We start from the raw sequence: 21,509 nt of genomic DNA, 5'->3' as shown, positions 1-21,509 counted from the left end.
CTGCACACCACACATGTTGACGGTGAGACCTGACTACTTGCCTGTATCACTATACACGTGCGAGCCGCGACGCAGACCCTGCTGGTGGGCTCGCCGGCGCCGCTGTGGCTGGAGGCGGCCGGGCTGGGCGCGGCGGCGCTGGCCGCGCTGCAGCCCGCGCCGCGCGTCGTGTGGGCGCTGCGCGACCCCGCCGCCGCCAGGCTGCACACCACACATGTTGACGGTGAGACCTGACTACTTGCCTGTATCACTATACACGTGCGAGCCGCGACGCAGACCCTGCTGGTGGGCTCGCCGGCGCCGCTGTGGCTGGAGGCGGCCGGGCTGGGCGCGGCGGCGCTGGCCGCGCTGCAGCCCGCGCCGCGCGTCGTGTGGGCGCTGCGCGACCCCGCCGCCGCCAGGCTGCACACCACACATGTTGACGGTGAGACCTGACTACTTGCCTGTATCACTATACACGTGCGAGCCGCGACGCAGACCCTGCTGGTGGGCTCGCCGGCGCCGCTGTGGCTGGAGGCGGCCGGGCTGGGCGCGGCGGCGCTGGCCGCGCTGCAGCCCGCGCCGCGCGTCGTGTGGGCGCTGCGCGACCCCGCCGCCGCCAGGCTGCACACCACACATGTTGACGGTGAGACCTGACTACTTGCCTGTATCACTATACACGTAAAGCTTTGGATTCCTCCGAAAACGGTGCCGTCATATTACGGCCGCTATATAGCGTTGAATGACGTCACTAGAACGTTGTCTATGTAAACAAGATGGCGCGGTTTCCTAGACGGCGTTGATTGTCAACGTAACGTAAAAAGACGGCCGTCATGACGGTGTCGATAGTTTCGTGAACGTTTTATTAGATAGCGGTGACGCCATTTTGAATAAATGACACGAGATTTGAATAAATGATTCCGTACTACGATTATTTTCCTCTTCTGATGATATTTCATCCTCCAAGTAAATTATAGATGGTCAAGCAAATCTTGTCAGTAGAAAAAGGTGCGAAATTCAAATTTTCTATGGGACGTTATCCCTTCGCGCCTACATTTTTCAAATTTGCCGCTTTGACCTTGGTGGATGACGGTGTGTTATGACGCCGTGGTACTTTCCACATGTCGTCACCGTAAAGACAGCCGTCTTTTGCGGCCGCTATATGACGGCCGTCATATGATGGCACCGTTTTCGGAGGAATCCAAAGCTTTAGAGTCGCGATATGAGTTCAATTGTACAGAATAGACTAAAATGTATCGTAGTTTCGTCGTTAAATTGACATTATCGTCGTTAAATTGTCGTTTGCGTTTATTAGATGTTGTAAGTAAGTACATATGTATATTACTTGGCGCTGGCTAGCGATGTGATATAGACGAGGGAGGATAAAATAAACGGATTGTTACAGATAAATTGGAGCGAAGCGTGGCTGAAGGCTTGTCGGTCCGAGTGATCCCGCTCAAGCCTGGGGTTATTACGATCGACGTGCGAGTACGGAATTTGGGACAGGTACTGCTATTTTATTGTCTGTGAAAACTTGTCAAAACAGTTTAAGGTACAGTGTATATAAGTTTCTCTATGGTATAATTATGTCGCTAGTGCTGCACTCTGGCGCAAAACATTGCAGTAATACTCCCTATTGATTCTAGGCAGCAGAGACCCGTTCATGGGACAGCACCGTGGAAATCCTCGCCGTTTCCGATATTGCCGTCTCAGTCTACGGCCTCCCAAAGGTCCTGGATAACGGAGACCGTCTCGCTGTAGCCGTTGGCTCCACTATCCGTCTTAAGTCTTTACCCAGGTAAGTTGATAAATCTATTTCTGGGTAAACGAACCCTGTGTCGTACAGTCACGAGCTTTAATTTGGGACACACCTAACGTTGAATATCGTGTAGCGAACTGACGCTATTTAGAGCGAATTAATTCATTGACATAATGTTTACCATCGGCATTTACTTACGTTTACGTTTCTAGGGGCAACCACTCAATTACGTCAATTTGTGAAATACATGAATCTAGTATTTTAACTGGATCGGTCATGAGGGGTGGGGGGAAATGACCGAACGGGATAGTCTTATGTATCTTTCAGTAGGAGTAGCAGCGAAAGCGCTATTATTGTTTGTCATTGTCACAGTCTCACGTTTTTTTTATTCCCAAAGCAAAGAGGTTATCATTTCAAGGGTCGATTCGCTATGGTTTTTAAATGTCTTAATTTGACATTTCAACACCATCGAACTGAAGTTTCAACCTTATTGCATTATAAATGTTCTAACAACATTTAATGAAAATGGGTCCCAAATTAAAGCTCTTGACTGTACCCCAAACCCCATTGTATTGTACCCCAGTATTTTCTTGAAACGTCTAGTAGACTCATACTAATTCCAATTTGCCTAATCTACCGCCCAGTTAAGTCACCGTTCGTAAACCTTATGCCAATGAGATAGGGTCTACCGATGGTCAGTGAGATGTTACTGTTAGTACTATTCAAAGAACTAAACTGCTATTTTTTTGTACAGGAGTGCATGGCAGGCCTCTGGAGATGGCTCATTCGAAGTATCCTCCAGCGGGGAGTTGAAGGCTCACAGCGTGGGATATGGCGTTGTCGTGGCTCAGCATAAGGACGAGAGGAACAACGTTTATAGAGAAACTGTATGTTATTTTACACTACTTGTATCTACTAAGTATCATCGTTCAATATTGCTCCGTGATTATTTCTCACTTGATTTCATGAATTCTCAATCATTCTCAATGATTCATCGGAAGATCAGCGCTGGAAATCGCCATGTTGCTGAGACGGGGCCATTTCGTGACACTTTATTTTCATTATGTTCTTTTTGTGTGATTATGTGTATTGTCTGTGTGTTTACGAATAAAAACTATGCTATTTTAATTTATTCTATTCTAATATAGTAACTTATATTTTGTAAACTGGTCTATCGAGGGTTAATTAAGAGCTCCAGTCATGAATTTAGCCCAATTCAGTCATTTAGACAAGTTGCTCTTGGCCTAAATGACTGGAAATTTTGTCTAGTGTGTTATTTTTACGCATCAAAGCAATAATTTACTAAGTTGTATACATCTAGCTTACCACAGGACTTCAGATGTGAGCTGTATACAATGTTCAGTATTTTAATTTCAATTTTACTCCATGACCATGACCATCCATGACTAATAATTACACAGGGTGTTCCATCCAATTGGGGCAGTGAGGAAAGTTCTGAAACACTAAGCGCGTGGTTAACCTCAAACCTGGAGTTACCATGGTTACCAGTACAATTTGACACTGGGTTAGCGGTTTAATCGGTTTACCCCGGGTTAGTGGGATGGTGCAAGTGACGCTTAAGATCGGTTTTCCTAGGATAGCGGTGCCGTCATATAGCGGCCGTCTCCATACTAAATAATACGGCCAAATATAGATGTCGTAGTATTTGTATGGAGACGGCCGCTATATTGACGGCACCGCTATCCTAGGAAACCAGAGCATTAGAGATAGCTCTAAGGAGACGACGCCGATTTTAGAATGTTACATAACATAAAGTTTAGTCGTCGGCAAGTGATTGAAATGACTTTTTCCTATAGACTATACACGTGGAAGTGTCGACGCCCGCATACTGCACGGCGGAGCCGAGCGGCGCCCACGAAGACGGAGCGTTGCGAGTGGTTCTCCGCAGCTCTTTGGGTCGCGAACTACTAGCGCCTGATGCGAATGTCAGCGCCGCGCCGCTGACCACGCATGTGCGCAAAGTATCTGACAGGTAACACTTTTATTTGAACGTTGTTTTAAGTGGTTGTATGTTTTAAATATTAGACTCATTTTCCGAGAGATGTTGACTGAAACGAAACTTTTTTTAAAGATCCTGTAATTAAGTAACAAATGTCAATATTAATTTAAAGTATACGTCGGTGTAACAGCCACGTTAATCTAAATTGACAAAATGAAAACAGAAATTTAACTAAAGCTTTGGTTTCCTCCGAAAGCGGTGCCGTCATATAGCGGCCGTCTCCATACAAATACTACGACATCCATATTTAGCCGTATTATTTAGTATGGAGACGGCCGCTATATGACGGCACCGCTGTCCTAGGAAAACCGATCTTAAGGCCTATATTTATACTCCCGAGGCGATCCACCCCTATTTTGTCTCGATAGAAACTTTTCGAAGATCACTAAGTTGACTGAAGAAACATGACAAATACGACCTCATCCAATAAAATACGATGACATTAGTTGATTCGTAACTACAGAAACAGTTCTTGTTACCTGATTTCTTCATTAGACATGTCAAACTTTCAGTGCCCAAGGACCGGAGCTGCTGATCTCAGGCCTAGACTCTACTGGGTCGTTTATGACATTCCAAGGCACCGCGGGCGGGGTCACGGTCAAAGACGAAGTGTGGGTCACCGGCTCGGACTCGCACACTGACAGGATTTTTGGTAAGTTTCGAGTTTCCCAACGATCGTGAAACATCGACACACGATCTATTTGGAAACATTCAGTGAATATAGTTTGTCAAATGACTGTCTCATTTCAAACATAGACAGAGAGAATCATACTATCTTTGTTACACTAGTACTAGCACCCAAAAGAAAAGGATGAGTATAGTTTTCCTGGTTCTTACTGAAATACTGACTGACAAATTGGTTTGACCAACTATAGCTGATTTGTTATGGCCTTTCGTTCGATTCCCGAGAATACATTTACACGATAGATGATTACAGATACGGCGCTTTAGTATTTTTTGAATAACTAGTATTTTATATAATCGTTATATAATGGAGAGCTTTACAGTTGAGTACCGTGTTAAGGCTTGCTGAGTGGCCTTATTGGGTACGAGATTGAAAAGCTTGATTATATCACTATTGTATACAATACTTTTTCTACGAGTCAACAAAAATAATACTTTAAACTAGTATTAGAATCAAATAGGTAAACAAACTAAAAGTATACAGCTAAGATACGCGAGCTTTGGTTTCCTCCGAAAGCGGTGCCGCCATATAGCGGCCGTCTCCATACAAATACTACGACATCCATATTTAGCCGTATTATTTAAAATGGAGACGGCCGGCCGCTATATGACGGCACTGCTATCCTAGGAAAACTGTTCTTAAAGCTTTGGATTCCTCTGAAAGCGGTGCCGTCATATAGCGGCCGCAAAAGACGGCTGTCTTTACGGTGACGACATGTGGAAAGTACCACGGCGTCATAACACACCGTCAGCCACCAAGGTCAAAGCGGCAAATTTGAAAAATGTAGGCGCGAAGGGATATTGTCCCATAGAAAATTTGAATTTCGCGCCTTTTTCTACTGACAAGATTTGCTTGACCATCTATAATTTACTTGGAGGATGAAATATCATCAGAAGAGGAAAATAATCGTAGTACGGAATCATTTATTCAAATCTCGTGTCATTTATTCAAAATGGCGTCACCGCTATCTAATAAAACGTTCACGAAACTATCGACACCGTCATGACGGCCGTCATCCAAATGACGGCACCGCTTTTTTACGTTACGTTGACAATCAACGCCGTCTAGGAAACCGCGCCATCTTGTTTACATAGACAACGTTCTAGTGACGTCATTCACCGCTACATAGCGGCCGTCATATGACGGAATCTAAAGCTTAAGTCAAGGAGCTACAATGTTATCTCTAATGTTTTTTTCTAGTGACGGGCGCGTGGGCCGTCTGCCTGGAAGGCGTGGGCTGGGCGGGGCCGCCCGGCGTGAGCGTGTACTCGGGCAGCGGCGCGTCGCTGGCCGTGCTGGCGCGCCAGGAGGCCGCCCGACACGCGCTCAGGAGGGACCGCCCCGCCGCCACCAAGACGCTGGTGCAGCTGCCCCTAGACAAGGTTACTGTGTAGTTTGTCTATTGTTGGCACCGCTCGCTCCGTCAAATATCAACATTTATTCAGCAAATGAGCCACAAGGGCACTTTTACACATCAACATGGAATTTACATACAAGCAAAAAAAACCGGCCAAGTGCGAGTCGGACTGGCGCACGGAGGGTTCCGCACCATCAACAAAAAATAGAGCAAAACAAGCAAAAAAACGGTCACCCATCCAAGTACTGACCCCGCCCGACGTTGCTTAACTTCGGTCAAAAATCACGTTTGTTGTATGGGAGCCCCACTTAAATCTTTATTTTATTCTGTTTATAGTATTTATAGCTGTTATAGCGGCAACAGAAATACATTGATGGTTGTAATAAGGTTCACTTTTAACTATTTTGGATTTTTGGATTTAAATAAATCAGAAAGACGTGTGATCTTGTACGGGTTTATTAGGCGACTAAAGGATAGATATACATAGAAAGAGAAGGCAGGAATGTAATTGAAAATGCATGCATAGGGTTCAAATTTAACACAACATACCGCCCACCAAAAGGACACCTACGTCCTTTTCATAACCTTACAATAGTACAATTTAAATTGAATCAAATTGACATTATAAAGTTTCAGTATCAACGGGCAACGCACATAATTTAGATATAGATCGTTTCACTATAGCACTACCGGATTTGACACTGTACACTCTAGTAAAACCGTCTTCAGCAGGATGTTTGTCCATGATGCGGCCCAGTGACCATTTGCCTGGAGGTAAGTTATCAGTTTTGATAAGCACTATATCTCCTATTTTAAACTCTTTCTCTTTTTTCAGCCATTTAGGTCTTTGTTGCAGTCTGGATAGGTACTCATCTTGCCATCGACGCCAAAAATCTGCCAACAGTTTCTGCGTGAGTTGCCAGCGTGACAAGGTATGTATTTTACATTCTTTATAATCTGCTGCTGGAACAACGATAGGGGCTTCGCCTATTAAGAAATGTCCTGGGGTGAGTATTTCAGCGTTTTCAGGATCTGAGTTATCGAGTGGGCATAGGGGCCGGGAATTCAAACAGGCTTCAGTCTCGTAAAGTACCGTCGTAAATTCTTCAAACGTCAGGTTTGTTGTCAGAACTCTCTTTAAATGGTATTTTATGGACTTGACGCCGGCCTCCCAAAGGCCACCGAAGTTAGGGCTGTAAGCTGGAATGAAGTGCCACTGTGTGCCTTCGATTGCAAGTGTCTCTGCTATTGGTCCGGTAAATTTCAATTTAGCTTCATTCCAGGCTTCAACAAGTTCTTTGTTAGCACCTACGAAGTTTCTACCCTGGTCGCTCCACAGGTGAGTACATTTTCCTCTTCTAGCGACAAAACGTTTGAATGCTGCTATGAATGCTTCTGAGGTAAGGTCTCCAACCAGTTCAATATGAATTGCCTTGACGGCCATGCAAATAAAAATAGCTATGTAGGCCTTCACAGTTTTTCCTCCTCGGCCTTTAGACGTCAATATCTGGTATGGCCCTGCAAAATCTACTCCACTGTGTAGGAATGGTCTCGAAGGAGTGACCCTCGGCTCCGGTAAATCTCCCATGATTTGCGGCTTCGACGTAGCATTTTGTTTTGCACAAGTAAGGCATTTTTGAATATGTTTCTTGACTAAGGACTTAGCTCGCAATATCCAGTACTTAGAACGTAAGTAGCATAGCATTTCAGGCAAAGTGCCATGAAGCGTTCTTGTATGTGCATCAGCAATTATTAGTGGCACTAAAGCGTTCCTGTTTCCCAGAATGATAGGATGCTTTCTGTCTTCGTCTATATTTGCATATCTGAGGCGACCGCCCACCCTGAGGACCTTGTTTTCATCTACGTATGGGGCGAGGGATCTTAGGGAGCTCTTTCCTTTCACTTGTTTATCTGATGTCAATCTTTCTATTTCTTCTTGATACTCTTCTTGCTGTACCTTTTTTATGCAAATATTCATGGCGTTTTGTAATTCCATTGTAGTAATATCCTTATCAATGCCATCTGGATTTTTCTTGCAGTTTAAGAATCTTAGGCAATAGACAATACCTTTAAGTAGTTCAGTTAGGTTATCAAAATCTCCAAATTGTGTACTCAGTGCCTTTTCTTGTCTTTCCAGGTCTTCAATATTCAGGTAAGTTTGAATTTTCTGTACCTTTATTTCTTCATCTGTTGTAAAATCTTCTTGTTTACTAATATTTATTTCTTTTTCAGATAACCAGCTCGGGCCGTGCCACCACAGATCACAGTTCTTAAGTGTGGTCAGCTTCATCCCTCTTGAAGCGATATCTGCAGGATTATCTTTAGATTGCACATGGTACCAGTGTTTGTTGTTTAGGTTCTCAACGATTTCTACAACGCGGTTGGCTACAAACGGTTTCCATCTATTGGGTTCTCCACAAAGCCAAGCGATTACTATCGAAGAGTCGGTCCATGCGAACATGTTTGTTGTTGGTATTCTCATCGCTTGTCCAATTTGTTTCATGAGTTTAGACAGGAGTAACGCGCCACATAATTCTAAGCGCGGGAGGGAGATAGTTTTCAAAGGTGCTATTCTCGTTCGTGCAGCGATGATTTTGGTTGTTATTTTGTTCTCGCTTTCAACTCTTATATATACGACGGCAGCGTATGCTCGCATAGATGCGTCGCTAAATCCGTGTATCTGTATCTTTTCTTCTTCCGAGTCTGTTGTGCCAAGCCATCTATCCATCTTTATATCTTTGACATTTTCAAAATCATCTCTTATCTGTTTCCATTCTTCTTCGAGCTCAGGACTGACATATTCGTCCCAAGACACTTTTTCAAGCCATAACCTTTGCATCAGCATCTTCGCCATAACAGTGCTTGGTGCGATCCAGCCTAGTGGATCAAATAGCTTTTGTACATCTGATAGTATCCCACGTTTAGTTATCGTCTTTGGCATTGGTGATAGTGACAAGTTGTATTGAAACTGATCTGCACCAAGGTTCCATGCAATTCCAAGTGCCTTTATAGTTCCATCAAGGTTCAGTTCTATCTGTGCATTCGCTGATCTTTTATCTTCATCGATAGATTTCATAAATTCAATGTTATTAGAGGACCATTTCATGAGTTGAAGTCCGCCTTGTTTCAGGATGCGTGTTACTTCTTTAGCTATTACGATCGCTTCCTCAGCGGTTGCTGCCCCTGACAGCATGTCGTCCATATAAAAGTCTTCTTTTATTGTTTTGATTGCCACTTCGCTGTGCTTGTTTGTTTGTTTACCAAGTTGTTTCTCTTCTTCATCAGTAGCAATCTTCTGAAGTGTTTTGACCGCTAAGTATGGAGCTGGAGCGGTACCGAAAGTGACTCGAAGCATACGGTACTCTTTTAACTCTTCAGACTCGTCTTGTCGCCAAAGAATGCGTTGGTAATTTGCGTCCTCTTTTGTTACCAATATTTGGCGGTACATCTTCTGGACATCTGCCACGAAGCAAACTCGTTTCAGTCTCCATCTCATTAAAAGATTTCTTAAGTCATCTTGTAGTTGTGGGCCTATCATCAGTTCATCATTTAATGAGACGTTGTTTGATCCTTTGCAGGAGCCGTCAAATACAATACGTGTGCGCGTGGTTTCTTTATCGTCGCGAATTACAGCGTGGTGTGGTAGGTATACCGATTTATCTTCTTTTTCCTTTTCAGGTACTTCTTCTAGATGTCTTCTTCAATTAATACCCTTTATGTATTCTGTTTTCAGGTCCGGCGAACGCTTAAATCTTCTTTCTAGTTGCATGAACCTCTTTGTAGCTATCTCTTTTGTATTACCATCAAGTACTTTTGGATTCTCAGTCTTAAATGGCAGTTTCACAATGTATCTTCCTTCTTGGTTTCGAGTGACTGTTTTTTCATAGATTTCTTCACATAGCTGTTCTTCCTTGGTATATTTTCTCTTGGTGTCTGTTTCTATTTCCCATAGAGACTTCAGTGTGTCTTCTATATCGACCTGATGGTGCATGACGAGGTAAGAATCTTCTTGTGATGTGCTATCACTCTCTCCAAAAAGAATCCAGCCCAGGTCAGTCTTTTGTGCGCATGGTGTACCTGGTGGACCTTTGACTACTTCTGCTTGCAGTATTCTAGCGTATACTCGGACCCCTAGCAAGAGATCTATGGGTCCCGAGTTGTTGTAATTAGGATCCGCTAGCTGTAATCCTTGTAGATGAGGCCATGGTTGTTGAACAATATGCTTCTTAGGTAACTTCCTGGTCAGCTGTTTCGACATTACATAAGCCTTAACCGGTAGGACAAATGTTTTATCCCACTGTGATTTTATTTGTAGCTCACAGACGTGGTTGATTTCTGCTCTCATGGAACCCAAGCCCGTGATGCTTCCCCTTACATGTTGTCGGTCAAGCTTTAGTAGTTGAGCCGCTTTCTCGCTTATAAATGATTCTTCGGAACCCTGGTCTATTAGCGCGCGCAGTGGAATGATGTGACCTTGATTGCTTCTTGCTTCCACCACAGCAGTCGCTAGTAGTGCTGAATTCTGTCTAGTATTGAGATGTAACGCGATCACTGTGTTTGCTTGCACTTCTTCTATGTCTTCTACAACATGTAATGATGAAGCCAGTGGTTGTGAGGGACTCGTAGGGGCCACAGGCTCAGTCTGCTTTAGTTGATGTAGAAGGGAGTGATGACGTCGGTGACATATTCTACAGGACACAGGTACTCGACATTTTGATGCTGAATGCCCTGGTACTAGACAGTTGTAACATAAGTTGTTATTCTTGACATATTCGCTTCTCTCCGTAGGTTCCATCTTGGTAAACTCCTTGCAGTGACATAATGTATGACTTTCTTTACACATTACACAACTCCTGTTCTCGAAGGTAGGTGTGGCAACATGGCATGTACTTCGCTCCTTGTTTGACTTCACTTCTTTTGTATTATTCGTAAGTAGTTCCAGTGTACGAAACTTGGCCTCTAGAAACTCCTTAAAATCGTTCCACTTCGGTAAGGGTTCAGAGTCACTCTTATACGCATGCTCTTCCCAGTCTTTATGCGTCTCTGGGTCCAATTTCTGAACGAGCAAAAATATCACAAGTGGATCCCAAGAGTCTACAGAAACATTCAGGTTTTGAATGTTGTGTAAGCACTCTGACGTTGTATCTAGGAGTATTTTCAGTTGAGCAGCTGATTGTGTGTTCATTTTACGCTGGTTAACCAATTTCTTCAAATTATTGTTCAAAATTAATCGTTTGTTGCCATACCTTGTTTTCAGGATGAGCCATGCTTGTGAATAATTATCAGACGTAATTTGAATGTGCCTCAGTAATGACGACGCTTCAGCAGTAACACTTGTCTTCAAATAATGTAGCCTTTGTACGTCACTTAACATCTTGTTGTTATGCACGAGTGATATGAATAAATCCTTGAACGCGGGCCACTCTTCGTAGCTTCCACTAAAAGTAGGTAACTCGATCCGCGGCAAACGTACGAAGTTGTTTTGTGTTCCTGCTATAGCATAGCTGGAGTTAGCAACAGAAGTTTCCATCAAAGTTTCATGCATTAAACTTGCAATTCGGTCCATCAAATCTCCTCTGAGTACGTTGTACAAATCTTCGTAAACAAAGAATTCTTCGTTTAAAAAGTATGGTAAAACACCCCTTTGTTCCGTAGGTGTAGCCTTGACCAACTCTTGGTGACTGTGGTTAAACGTAGCCCAGTATTCGTCAATCATTTTAAGCCGAGACTCGATGTAACCCTTGGTTAATCTCTCCTTAGGGCATTTCTTTAGGTTAACTTGTGTTTTCCGAAGCACTGTAGCACTATCCTCAAGCACAGCGAGTAATTGTTTTTGTTTTTCAGTCATTGTTAACGATAAAACACTGCAATTTCACGTACAAGTCTATTAAAACGCCGTTATAACTTTTAGCAATAAAACTTGTTAATAATCAAATAAACTCATTAGTTTGAGGTGCAATTCGTTAGCATCTGCCGGCTCCTTATCTCTGGAATGCGGCTCGCTATTGTTCTCGCCGCCGGGCGGCCGGTGTCCGATGCACTAATTGATCCGGTTCGATTGCGACCATATGATGGTTGTAATAAGGTTCACTTTTAACTATTTTGGATTTTTGGATTTAAATAAATCAGAAAGACGTGTGATCTTGTACGGGTTTATTAGGCGACTAAAGGATAGATATACATAGAAAGAGAAGGCAGGAATGTAATTGAAAATGCATGCATAGGGTTCAAATTTAACACAACATACATCATCTGTGAAAATTTCAACTGTCTAGCTATCACGGTTCGTGAGATACAGCCTGGTGACAGACGGACGGACGGACGGACGGTCGGACGGACGAACGGACGGACGGACGGTCGGACGGACGGACGGACAGCGGAGTCTTAGTAATAGGGTCCCGTTTTTACCCTTTGGGTACGGAACCCTAAAAACACATTAGCAATTATAAAAAAAATATAAGCCGCAAATATCATTGTCGGACAGAGTTCGCCGTAGAAATAAAATGTAAACATTCACGAATCGAACAATTTCTACGTATGTACTACGAGTGTATAATAAATAAATAAATAAATACTACGAGTAACTTCGAAATGCTTAAAAGACCCCGGCCAGACATATTTTATTTTATTAACCGACTTCCAAATCTAAAAGGAGGAGGTTATCAATTCGGTTGTATGTTGTTTTTTTTTTTTTTTTTTTTTATGTTTGTTACTCCATATCTCCGTCATTACTGGACCGATTTTGAAAATTATTTTTTTGATTGTATGTATATGCATACAGATTGGTCCCGTTTTTGTCAAAACCCAGTTCTGATGATGGGATCCACGAGGAATCGAGGGAACTCCTCAAATCTTAAAGGCACACATATAGTGATTTTTGTATTTTTATCAACAAATCAAGCATATACATTCAAAAAAGTGACATTTGATGAAGTGGAACTGCTGATGATGATCAGAACGGAACTCTTCAACGATGCATAGCACACGTCTGACGATTTGTCCTCTTCGTTATGTTTGTTAAGCAAGTTAAGTTTTTAAGCTACATTTTTGTCAAGCTCGAGTGCTGATGATGGGATCCATGAGGAATCGAGGGAACTCCTCAAATCTTAAAGGCATGCGTATAGAGATTTTTGTATTTTCATCAACAAATCAAGCATATACATAAAAAAAAGTGACATTTGATGAAGTGGAACTGCTGATGATGATCAGAACAGAACTCTTCAACGACGCATAGTTCACGTTTGGCGATTTGTCCTCTTCGTTATGTTTGTTAAGCAAGTTAAGTTTTTAAGCCACAATTTTGTCAAGCTCGAGTTCTGATGATGGGATCCACGAGGAATCGAGGGAACTCCTCCAATCTTAAAGGCATGCGTATAGAGATTTTTGTATTTTCATCAGAAAATCGAGCATTTTCATTAAAAACTGTCGCATTTGATGAAGTGGAACTGCTGATGATGATCATAACGGAACTCTTCAACGACGCATAGCTCGCATTTGGCGATTTGTCCTTTTCGTTATGTTTGTTAAGCAAGTTAGGTTTTTAGGCACATTTATGTCAATCTCAAGTCCTGAACATGGTATCCATGAGGAATCGAGGGAACTTCTCAAATCTTAAAGGCATCCGTATAGAATTTTATATATTTTCATCAGAAAATCAAGCATTTACATTAAAAACTGTGGCATTTGATGAAGTGGAACTGCTGATGATGATCAGAACAGAACTCCTCAACGACGCATAGTACACGTTTTGTGATTTTCAATTTCGATTTTGACTTGGATTGGGCCCCGGACTCCGGACTCGGGCCCGTACTCGGACTCGGACCCAGACCCGGACCTTGACCCGGAAAACCACTATGATACCTAAACTAAATCAACCACTATGATTACCATAAAATGTATACATATTACCAAATAAAGTATAAGCACCGTTAAGTGGGTTAGGCTAGTAGTTAGAGAAGTCGGTTTTTTTCTATTAAAGATTATTTTATTCAAACATATTACACAGTATTACAGTGAGCCACTAAGGCACTGTGGAATGCATACAATACAATGAACTGTCCCTATATTTTCCATAGAATGAAGTCATCATACCTACGCCTTGTTATGAATAGCACTATATTACATTGTACAATAATAGCGGCGGCTAAGAACTAGGAATTAGAAGAAAATATGCCTACAATAATCCGATTTCTTCCTTCGTACTCTTCTCTTTATTTCCATTTGAGGGGGGATTTAAATCTTCTCGAGGCAGAGGTGTATAGTTCGTTTATTTTAGGATTAGAAAGAACTTGAAAGAAGGTAAGCGATTTTGACATATCTTTTAATTGAAAAACACTTTTTAAAAATCAATAACTATTACTTATGAAAGCAGAAGACTATAAAAGATCGTATTAGATTCATAATTGTTACATATTTACCGTAACTTATTTTTAAAATGTGTTTTTCAATTAAACAAGATTGTTTACCTTATTTCTAATGCTAAAAAAAAACGAACTATAGGGTTGGAGCCGGTGTAGCTTTATTTGAAGTTCATAAGCGCATTGTAATATGCCTACTTGAAAAAAAAACTATCTTTTATCTTTATCTTTTATCAAACATTTTTTTCACAGATGGAATTCCACCAAGGCGAATGGCCAGCTAGCATGGTCCCTCTCTCCATCGAAGCATCGGGTTTGACATCTGGCCCGGTGCTATGCTCGGAAGAACAGAAGTATGCTCTTGAAGGCGTGCCCCTAGAGTTGCCTTTCACATGCCGCGCCAGTAAGCCGCATGAAGGCAAGCCTGTCGCGGACTTGCTGAACGGTAAGTATTGTTAGGTAACTCTTCGAATAATGGCCGTCTATCATGGTTCCTTTATTCATTGAAGTAGCGGGCCTGACCTCCGGCCCGGTGCTATGCTCGGAAGAACAGAAGTATGCTCTTGAAGGCGTGCCCCTAGAGTTGCCTTTCACATGTCGCGCCAGCAAGCCGCATGAAGGCAAGCCTGTCGCGGACTTGCTGAACGGTAAGTATTGTTAGGTAACTCTTCGAATAGTGGCCGTCTATCATGGTTCCTTTATTCATTGAAGCATCGGGTCTGACCTCCGGCCCGGTGCTATGCTCGGAAGAACAGAAGTATGCTCTTGAAGGCGTGCCCCTAGAGTTGCCTTTCACATGTCGCGCCAGCAAGCCGCATGAAGGCAAGCCTGTCGCGGACTTGCTGAACGGTAAGTATCGTTAGGTAACTCTTCGAATAATGGCCGTCTATCATGGTTCCTTGAAGTAGCGGGCCTGACCTCTGGCCCGGTGCTATGCTCGGAAGAACAGAAGTATGCTCTTGAAGGCGTGCCCCTAGAGTTGCCTTTCACATGCCGCGCCAGTAAGCCGCATGAAGGCAAGCCTGTCGCGGACTTGCTGAACGGTAAGTATTGTTAGGTAACTCTTCGAATAATGGCCGTCTATCATGGTTCCTTTATTCATTGAAGTAGCGGGCCTGACCTCCGGCCCGGTGCTATGCTCGGAAGAACAGAAGTATGCTCTTGAAGGCGTGCCCCTAGAGTTGCCTTTCACATGTCGCGCCAGCAAGCCGCATGAAGGCAAGCCTGTCGCGGACTTGCTGAACGGTAAGTATTGTTAGGTAACTCTTCGAATAGTGGCCGTCTATCATGGTTCCTTTATTCATTGAAGCATCGGGTCTGACCTCCGGCCCGGTGCTATGCTCGGAAGAACAGAAGTATGCTCTTGAAGGCGTGCCCCTAGAGTTGCCTTTCACATGTCGCGCCAGCAAGCCGCATGAAGGCAAGCCTGTCGCGGACTTGCTGAACGGTAAGTATCGTTAGGTAACTCTTCGAATAATGGCCGTCTATCATGGTTCCTTGAAGTAGCGGGCCTGACCTCTGGCCCGGTGCTATGCTCGGAAGAACAGAAGTATGCTCTGGAAGGCGTGCCCCTAGAGTTGCCTTTCACATGTCGCGCCAGCAAGCCGCATGAAGGCAAGCCTGTCGCGGACTTGCTGAACGGTAAGTATCGTTAGGTAACTCTTCGAATAATGGCCGTCTATCATGGTTCCTTGAAGTAGCGGGCCTGACCTCTGGCCCGGTGCTATGCTCGGAAGAACAGAAGTATGCTCTGGAAGGCGTGCCCCTAGAGTTGCCTTTCACATGTCGCGCCAGCAAGCCGCATGAAGGCAAGCCTGTCGCGGACTTGCTGAACGGTAAGTAACGTTAGGTAACTCTTCGAATAGTGGCTGTCTATCATGGTTCCTTTATTCATTGAAGTAGCGGGACTGACCTCCGTCCCGGCTCGAAAGAACAGAAGTATGCCCTCGAAGGCGTGCCCCCTGGAGTTGCCTTTCACATGTCGCGCCAGCAAGCCGCATGAAGGCAAGCCTGTCGCGGACTTGCTGAACGGTAAGTATTGTTAGGTAACTCTTCGAATAGTGGCCGTCTATCATGGTTCCTTTATTCATTGTCGCGCCAGCAGGCCGCACGAGGGCAAGCCTGTCGCGGACTTGCTTAACGGTGACACACCACTTTGCACCTATTCTCCAATTTATTCTCCGAAGGCCCAAGGTCCTACCTATAGTACTTCTTGAGTTCGATGAAATCAATCTTATTCAATTGGAACAGAGTCGCTTTTGTAATGGTTCGTTCAATTTTCAAACAACGCAAAATCAACTCTATTTACTACATTTGCATGGCTGGGCCTTAGGAGATTATAAACGGGATGGAGACGCGAACACTTTTTGGCTTCTCCGTGCACTCAAGGCCCGCATAAACTTTGTTTATAATAAAACTAGCGACCCGCCCCGGCTTCGCACGGGTTAACAAATTATACATAAACCTTCCTCTTGAATCACTCTATCTATTAAAAAAAACCGCATCAAAATCCGTAGCGTAGTTTTAGAGATATAAGCATACATAGGGACAGACAGCGGGAAGCGACTTTGTGTTATACTATGCGGTGACAAATACAACTACTAATTCAAGGAATGCACGGCCGATTGTGTACTCGAGTGGGAGCTATTTAGTTATACCCGCTAATTTATCTCTTGTAGAATTTAAGTAATCTCACTTGTAATTTTATATAAATATCGATTATCCCATGTATCACAACAATGCTTAACGTAAAATGTATCCACGAATGTCGTGTCGGTACAAACCCGATAGGGTTTCATGGCACTTTTCTGTTTGATTTATTATAAGATTTTAGTATAGAATAAATAAAAAAAAATTCTCAGGACAAATCGGCTGCTCAGTGATCCCCGCGGGCCCGATCACACAGTCATCTGAAATCGAGCTCTGCGCCGAGTGGGGCGTACACAGAACATGCACCAAAGTCCTGCTGGTGCCTCCGGTCAAACTGTCGGCCACTAAAGTGTCGCTCCTCAACCCGCCGGCGATGTTCACAGTGTACGGAGACTCGCAAGCCCTGAAGTCGGTGAGGTTGACGCCTTCGCCGGCCTTGAAGATTGAGCAGAGAAGCTCAAATGATGAGGTAATCATTTTAACCTAATAATATAACTGGATTAGCCGGAACTCTATTTATAACTCCTTCTTTAATATTAGTTGTAAATTGTTGTTCAATACAATTTTCGTGAGTCGCGACTCACAAGACATCTAGTATAAAGTAGCGGTACTGATAATTTCGCTAAAGGCTTCGGCACACAGGCGCGTTTTCCGGGCGGGGCGTGAGCGTTTTGTATGTAAAAGCGGCGCGCCCCGCTCACGCCGCGCCCGGAAAACGCGCCTGTGTGACGAAGCCTTAAGTATTCGATGGTAGATGTCGACTACGGAAATAATAGTCTTTTTGGTTCCAAAACTGATGTATGGAGTGAGCACTCTATTCTACGGTCTCTATGGTTTAAGAGAAATTCGATGGTAGGTTTCTCTAATCAAATACGATACTATTTAGATACGCGATGAGGAACAATGTTATTGAATCTTGATTAACCTTGATTTGTTTACTGTAATAACGTTTACCAATTTATCGGTGGAAATACTAAGGTCTCTGGTTGACGCCGTACGTTTAAAAAAACATTCCATAGATTACAAACAAACAAACATGGTGTTCGTTACAAATTTACAAATAGACTTAGATTACTATGTTAGTACCTAAACTAAGATATTAGGAGGTCCAATGCCTAACCAATGCATTTATCCCATCTCCCTGCCGAGCCAGGAGACTGTGGCGGCTGTCGCGCACCCTTCGGACCAATATCTTAATTTAATTAAATAAAATTAAAATTATTTAATTAAAATTATTTAATGTGAATCGATTCTTAGTTTAGGAGAAATAGGAGAAACTATTATGAGTTGAAGCAACGTGTATAAAATGATGTTTTGCGTTTTGTAGATAAGTGTAGAGGTGACCTCGGAAGCGTCGGTCTGCGGCCTTGGCTGGGTAACGGTGATGTCGCGGCTAACAGGACAGGAGTTACGCGTCGAGGTAAGTTCATTTCATTTTGCGATGAATTGAGTATTCATTAATACATTATATCTAAATGTAAGATGCATTCTTAAACACAAAATTAAATCAAGAATAAGTACGCTGTGGACAAAGGCCATGTCTCATCAGCTTTCGATAGCTCAGTTGATAACAGCGTTTGTACTCTAAAAGGTCGCGTGTTCTAATTTTGATAGAGGCTGTGAATTTTTCCACTTTGCGTTTCGGCGGTTATCACACTGATGTGATTTCCGAACTCGATGCCGGTGAAACACCCTTCTTATTTTATTAATTAACTAGCGACCCGCCCCGGCTTCGCACGGGTTAACAAATTATACATAAACCTTCCTCTTGAATCACTGTATTTATTAAAAAACCACATCAAAATCCGTTTATACGACAACGGTTTCACTCACTTGAATTTTTAGTCGCTATTGGCGACATGTTTCGGGCCCTTCGGGGGTCCATCCTCAGGCTCGAGTGATCGCGGCGACTGCAACTCGTGCACTGATCGCGCCGCCCGCCTCGTCAAGTGAGTGAAACCGTGGTCGTATAAACAGTTTAAAATATGTCTCACGAAAGTTTAATATGGATGACATCAAAATCCGTTGCGTAGTTTTAAAGATCTCAGCATACATAGGGACAGAGAGACAGCGGGAAACGACTTTGTTTTATAGTATGTAGTGATTTATTTTTATATCATTTTCTGGAACAGGTGGAACGGTCGTGTGAGGTAGCGTGCGGCACGCTGCTGGGTGCGTTGTTGACGCTCGTGCGGCCTTTCCTGCCCACGCTTTTGACGCTAGTCGCCGTGGTTGTGGCCTATATGTACAGTAAGTATCATTTAAAGAGTTAATCCCACTAGACACCAAGTTGTATAACTGAGAGTTTTTTTCTCACCTTTTAACACTGGTGATAACTTGGTGGTAGTTAGTGAGAATAACCCAATATTAAAAATAGACCTACCGTATTGGGATTACTGCTTAACCGTCTCATGTGTGATACGGAATCTAAAATTTTTTTTTAATGCGGTTTAGTCACGCGGTTTGCGGTTTACGGTTGAAGATTTTAATGTATGACCCATTTCGTACCTTGTCACAGTCTCACAGTGACAATCAATATGCAAGTCGCTAGAGACCTCATACTACTGTCACTGTGACAAGGTTTAAACTAGTTTTTAAGACAGTGCTACGCCCTTGCAGGGCGACCATGTACCAAATGTTTATGTAACACCTTATTATAACCATGGTTTAACCTCCTCTACACAGAAATTACTTAACAAAAATCAAGAATAGAAAAAAAAAAATACATCTTCCAACACGGCTGGTCACCGGGGAAGATTATGACCAAAACCCTCCAAAGAACAAAGAAACACGCCAAATACAGATTGCAACATACAATGTCAGAACACTCGTTATATGATTGATTAATAGAAATAGAAATAGAAGAATCAAGAAAATAAATCAAGTATTTACGACATAACAGGCATATCGGAAGTGCGAAGAGTAGGAAAGTCAAAAAGAAAAATATAAGAATTTCATAAGCACAAGACCGAATTAAATAGGCATCTTCGGAGGAGGCCTTCACCCAAACTTGGGGTTCTTGCAGAAACAAAATTAATCACACTTACCTAAATATAATTACTAACACACTAGAAATTAAGTTGTTTCCAAAATGTTAAAAAAAAAAACAAATGTTATATAATATTAATAAGTTACTACTTAACTAAATAACCTATACTTACACTATTGTTTAATGTAATTTTTTTACATGCAAGAAATAATAAAGGCTTTATTATTATTATTATTATTATTATAACCATGGTTTATGCATAAAATAAATGAAATGAAATGAAGTTACAAAATGGGTCCGAAATTAAAATCTTTGGCTGTATGACAACTACGGGTATAAAACTCTAAGCTTTATAAAACTCAGGTCAAGCAAATGTCAGTAAAAAAAGGCGCTAAATTCAAATTTTCTATGGGACGATATCCCTTCGCGCCTGCATTTTTCAAATTTGCCGCCTTTTTCTACTGACAAGATCTACTTGACCAAGTATATCTTATGTTACTATGGTAGTGGCATTACCACCTATTACCTAACTAGTAAGAGTAACTATCCCTTTCTTTCTCAGTCCAATACCGCTGGAGCGAGAAGGCGCGCCTGCGCCTACCGCAGCCCCCCGAGTCGGTGATCCCCCCCTCCACCCCCTCCCCGTTCCCGCGCCGCTCCTGGTCGCGCAGCCCGTACGCCGCGCCCGTGTATGGCGACGGCGACACAGACACCTTATCACCCAACTCTACTAGGATACACTCCAGGTTTTTGTAGTGCATTGTGATATAACCTAGTCGGTTGAACTGATACACTAAACTAAAGCTTTGGTTTCCTCCGAAAGCGGTGCCGTCATATAGCGGCCGCAAAAGACGGCCGTCTTTACGGTGACGACATGTGGAAAGTACCACGGCGTCATAACACACTGTCAGCCACCAAGGTCAAAGCGGCAAATTGAAAGGGATATCGTCCCATAGAAAATTTGAATTTCGCGCCTTTTCCTACTGACAAGATTTGCTTGATCATCTATAATTTACTTGGAGCATGAAATATCATCAGAAGAAAATAATCGTAGTACGGAATCATTTATTCAAATCTGGTGTCATTTATTCAAAATGGCGTCACCGCTATCTAATAAAACGTTCACGAAACTATCGACACCGTCATGACGGCCGTCATCTTACGTTACGTTGACTAGGAAACCGCGCCATCTTGTTTACATAGACAACGTTCTAGTGACGTCATATTACGGCACCGTTTTCAGAGGAATCCAAAGCTTAAGGGTCGGTTGCACCAAACCGCCTGTCACCGTTAAAGCGTTCGCAAAATTGTATTGTATGGGAATTTTCATAGTTCTCTGCCGAGTAATGTTGATCAGTCTGTCAAATGTGGTTGGTGCAACTGGCCCTAAGTTCGTTAAACCTTTGACCGCCAAAGAAGACTGACGCGGTCGGCTACAATACAACCCAATATCAACCTTCGTGCGTAGCGACAAGGTTCACGATGACGCGCCGCACGATAGGCGGCTTTCAAAGGGGAAAGAAGGATTACAATATCAACATCAATTACGTTTTCGATAATCATGAGTTATAAAACTGATAATTTGTGACATTTTCAACTAAAAGGTTGTCGATAAGGTTGATTTCAAATTCAATTTTTATGGAAATAGCACCTTATTTACAAGCGACAATAAGTAACCTTTTGGTTAAGAATGGTACATTTAACGATGTCTATA

General features: G+C 42.9%; 1 protein-coding gene across 1 annotated transcript in view; it reads left to right on the top strand.

The window, feature by feature from the left end:
• LOC134654110 (uncharacterized) overlaps positions 1-20,558 on the top strand; it is a 52,728-nt gene extending 32,170 nt beyond the window's left edge. Inside the window, exons 21-31 of the mRNA XM_063509537.1 lie at positions 1,385-1,485; positions 1,626-1,777; positions 2,493-2,625; positions 3,556-3,731; positions 4,271-4,410; positions 5,644-5,825; positions 14,410-14,602; positions 17,019-17,275; positions 18,134-18,226; positions 18,939-19,056; positions 20,358-20,558. Of these exons, the coding sequence (XP_063365607.1) occupies positions 1,385-1,485; positions 1,626-1,777; positions 2,493-2,625; positions 3,556-3,731; positions 4,271-4,410; positions 5,644-5,825; positions 14,410-14,602; positions 17,019-17,275; positions 18,134-18,226; positions 18,939-19,056; positions 20,358-20,551 (1,739 nt within the window). The 3' untranslated portion in view covers positions 20,552-20,558. The remainder of the gene's footprint in view (positions 1-1,384; positions 1,486-1,625; positions 1,778-2,492; positions 2,626-3,555; positions 3,732-4,270; positions 4,411-5,643; positions 5,826-14,409; positions 14,603-17,018; positions 17,276-18,133; positions 18,227-18,938; positions 19,057-20,357) is intronic.
• Positions 20,559-21,509: the final 951 nt, after the last annotated feature.

This window comes from Cydia amplana, chromosome 14 (assembly GCF_948474715.1).
Source record: "Cydia amplana chromosome 14, ilCydAmpl1.1, whole genome shotgun sequence".
Taxonomy (NCBI): Eukaryota; Metazoa; Arthropoda; class Insecta; order Lepidoptera; family Tortricidae; genus Cydia; species Cydia amplana.
This window is presented reverse-complemented; position numbering and strand designations above follow the sequence as displayed.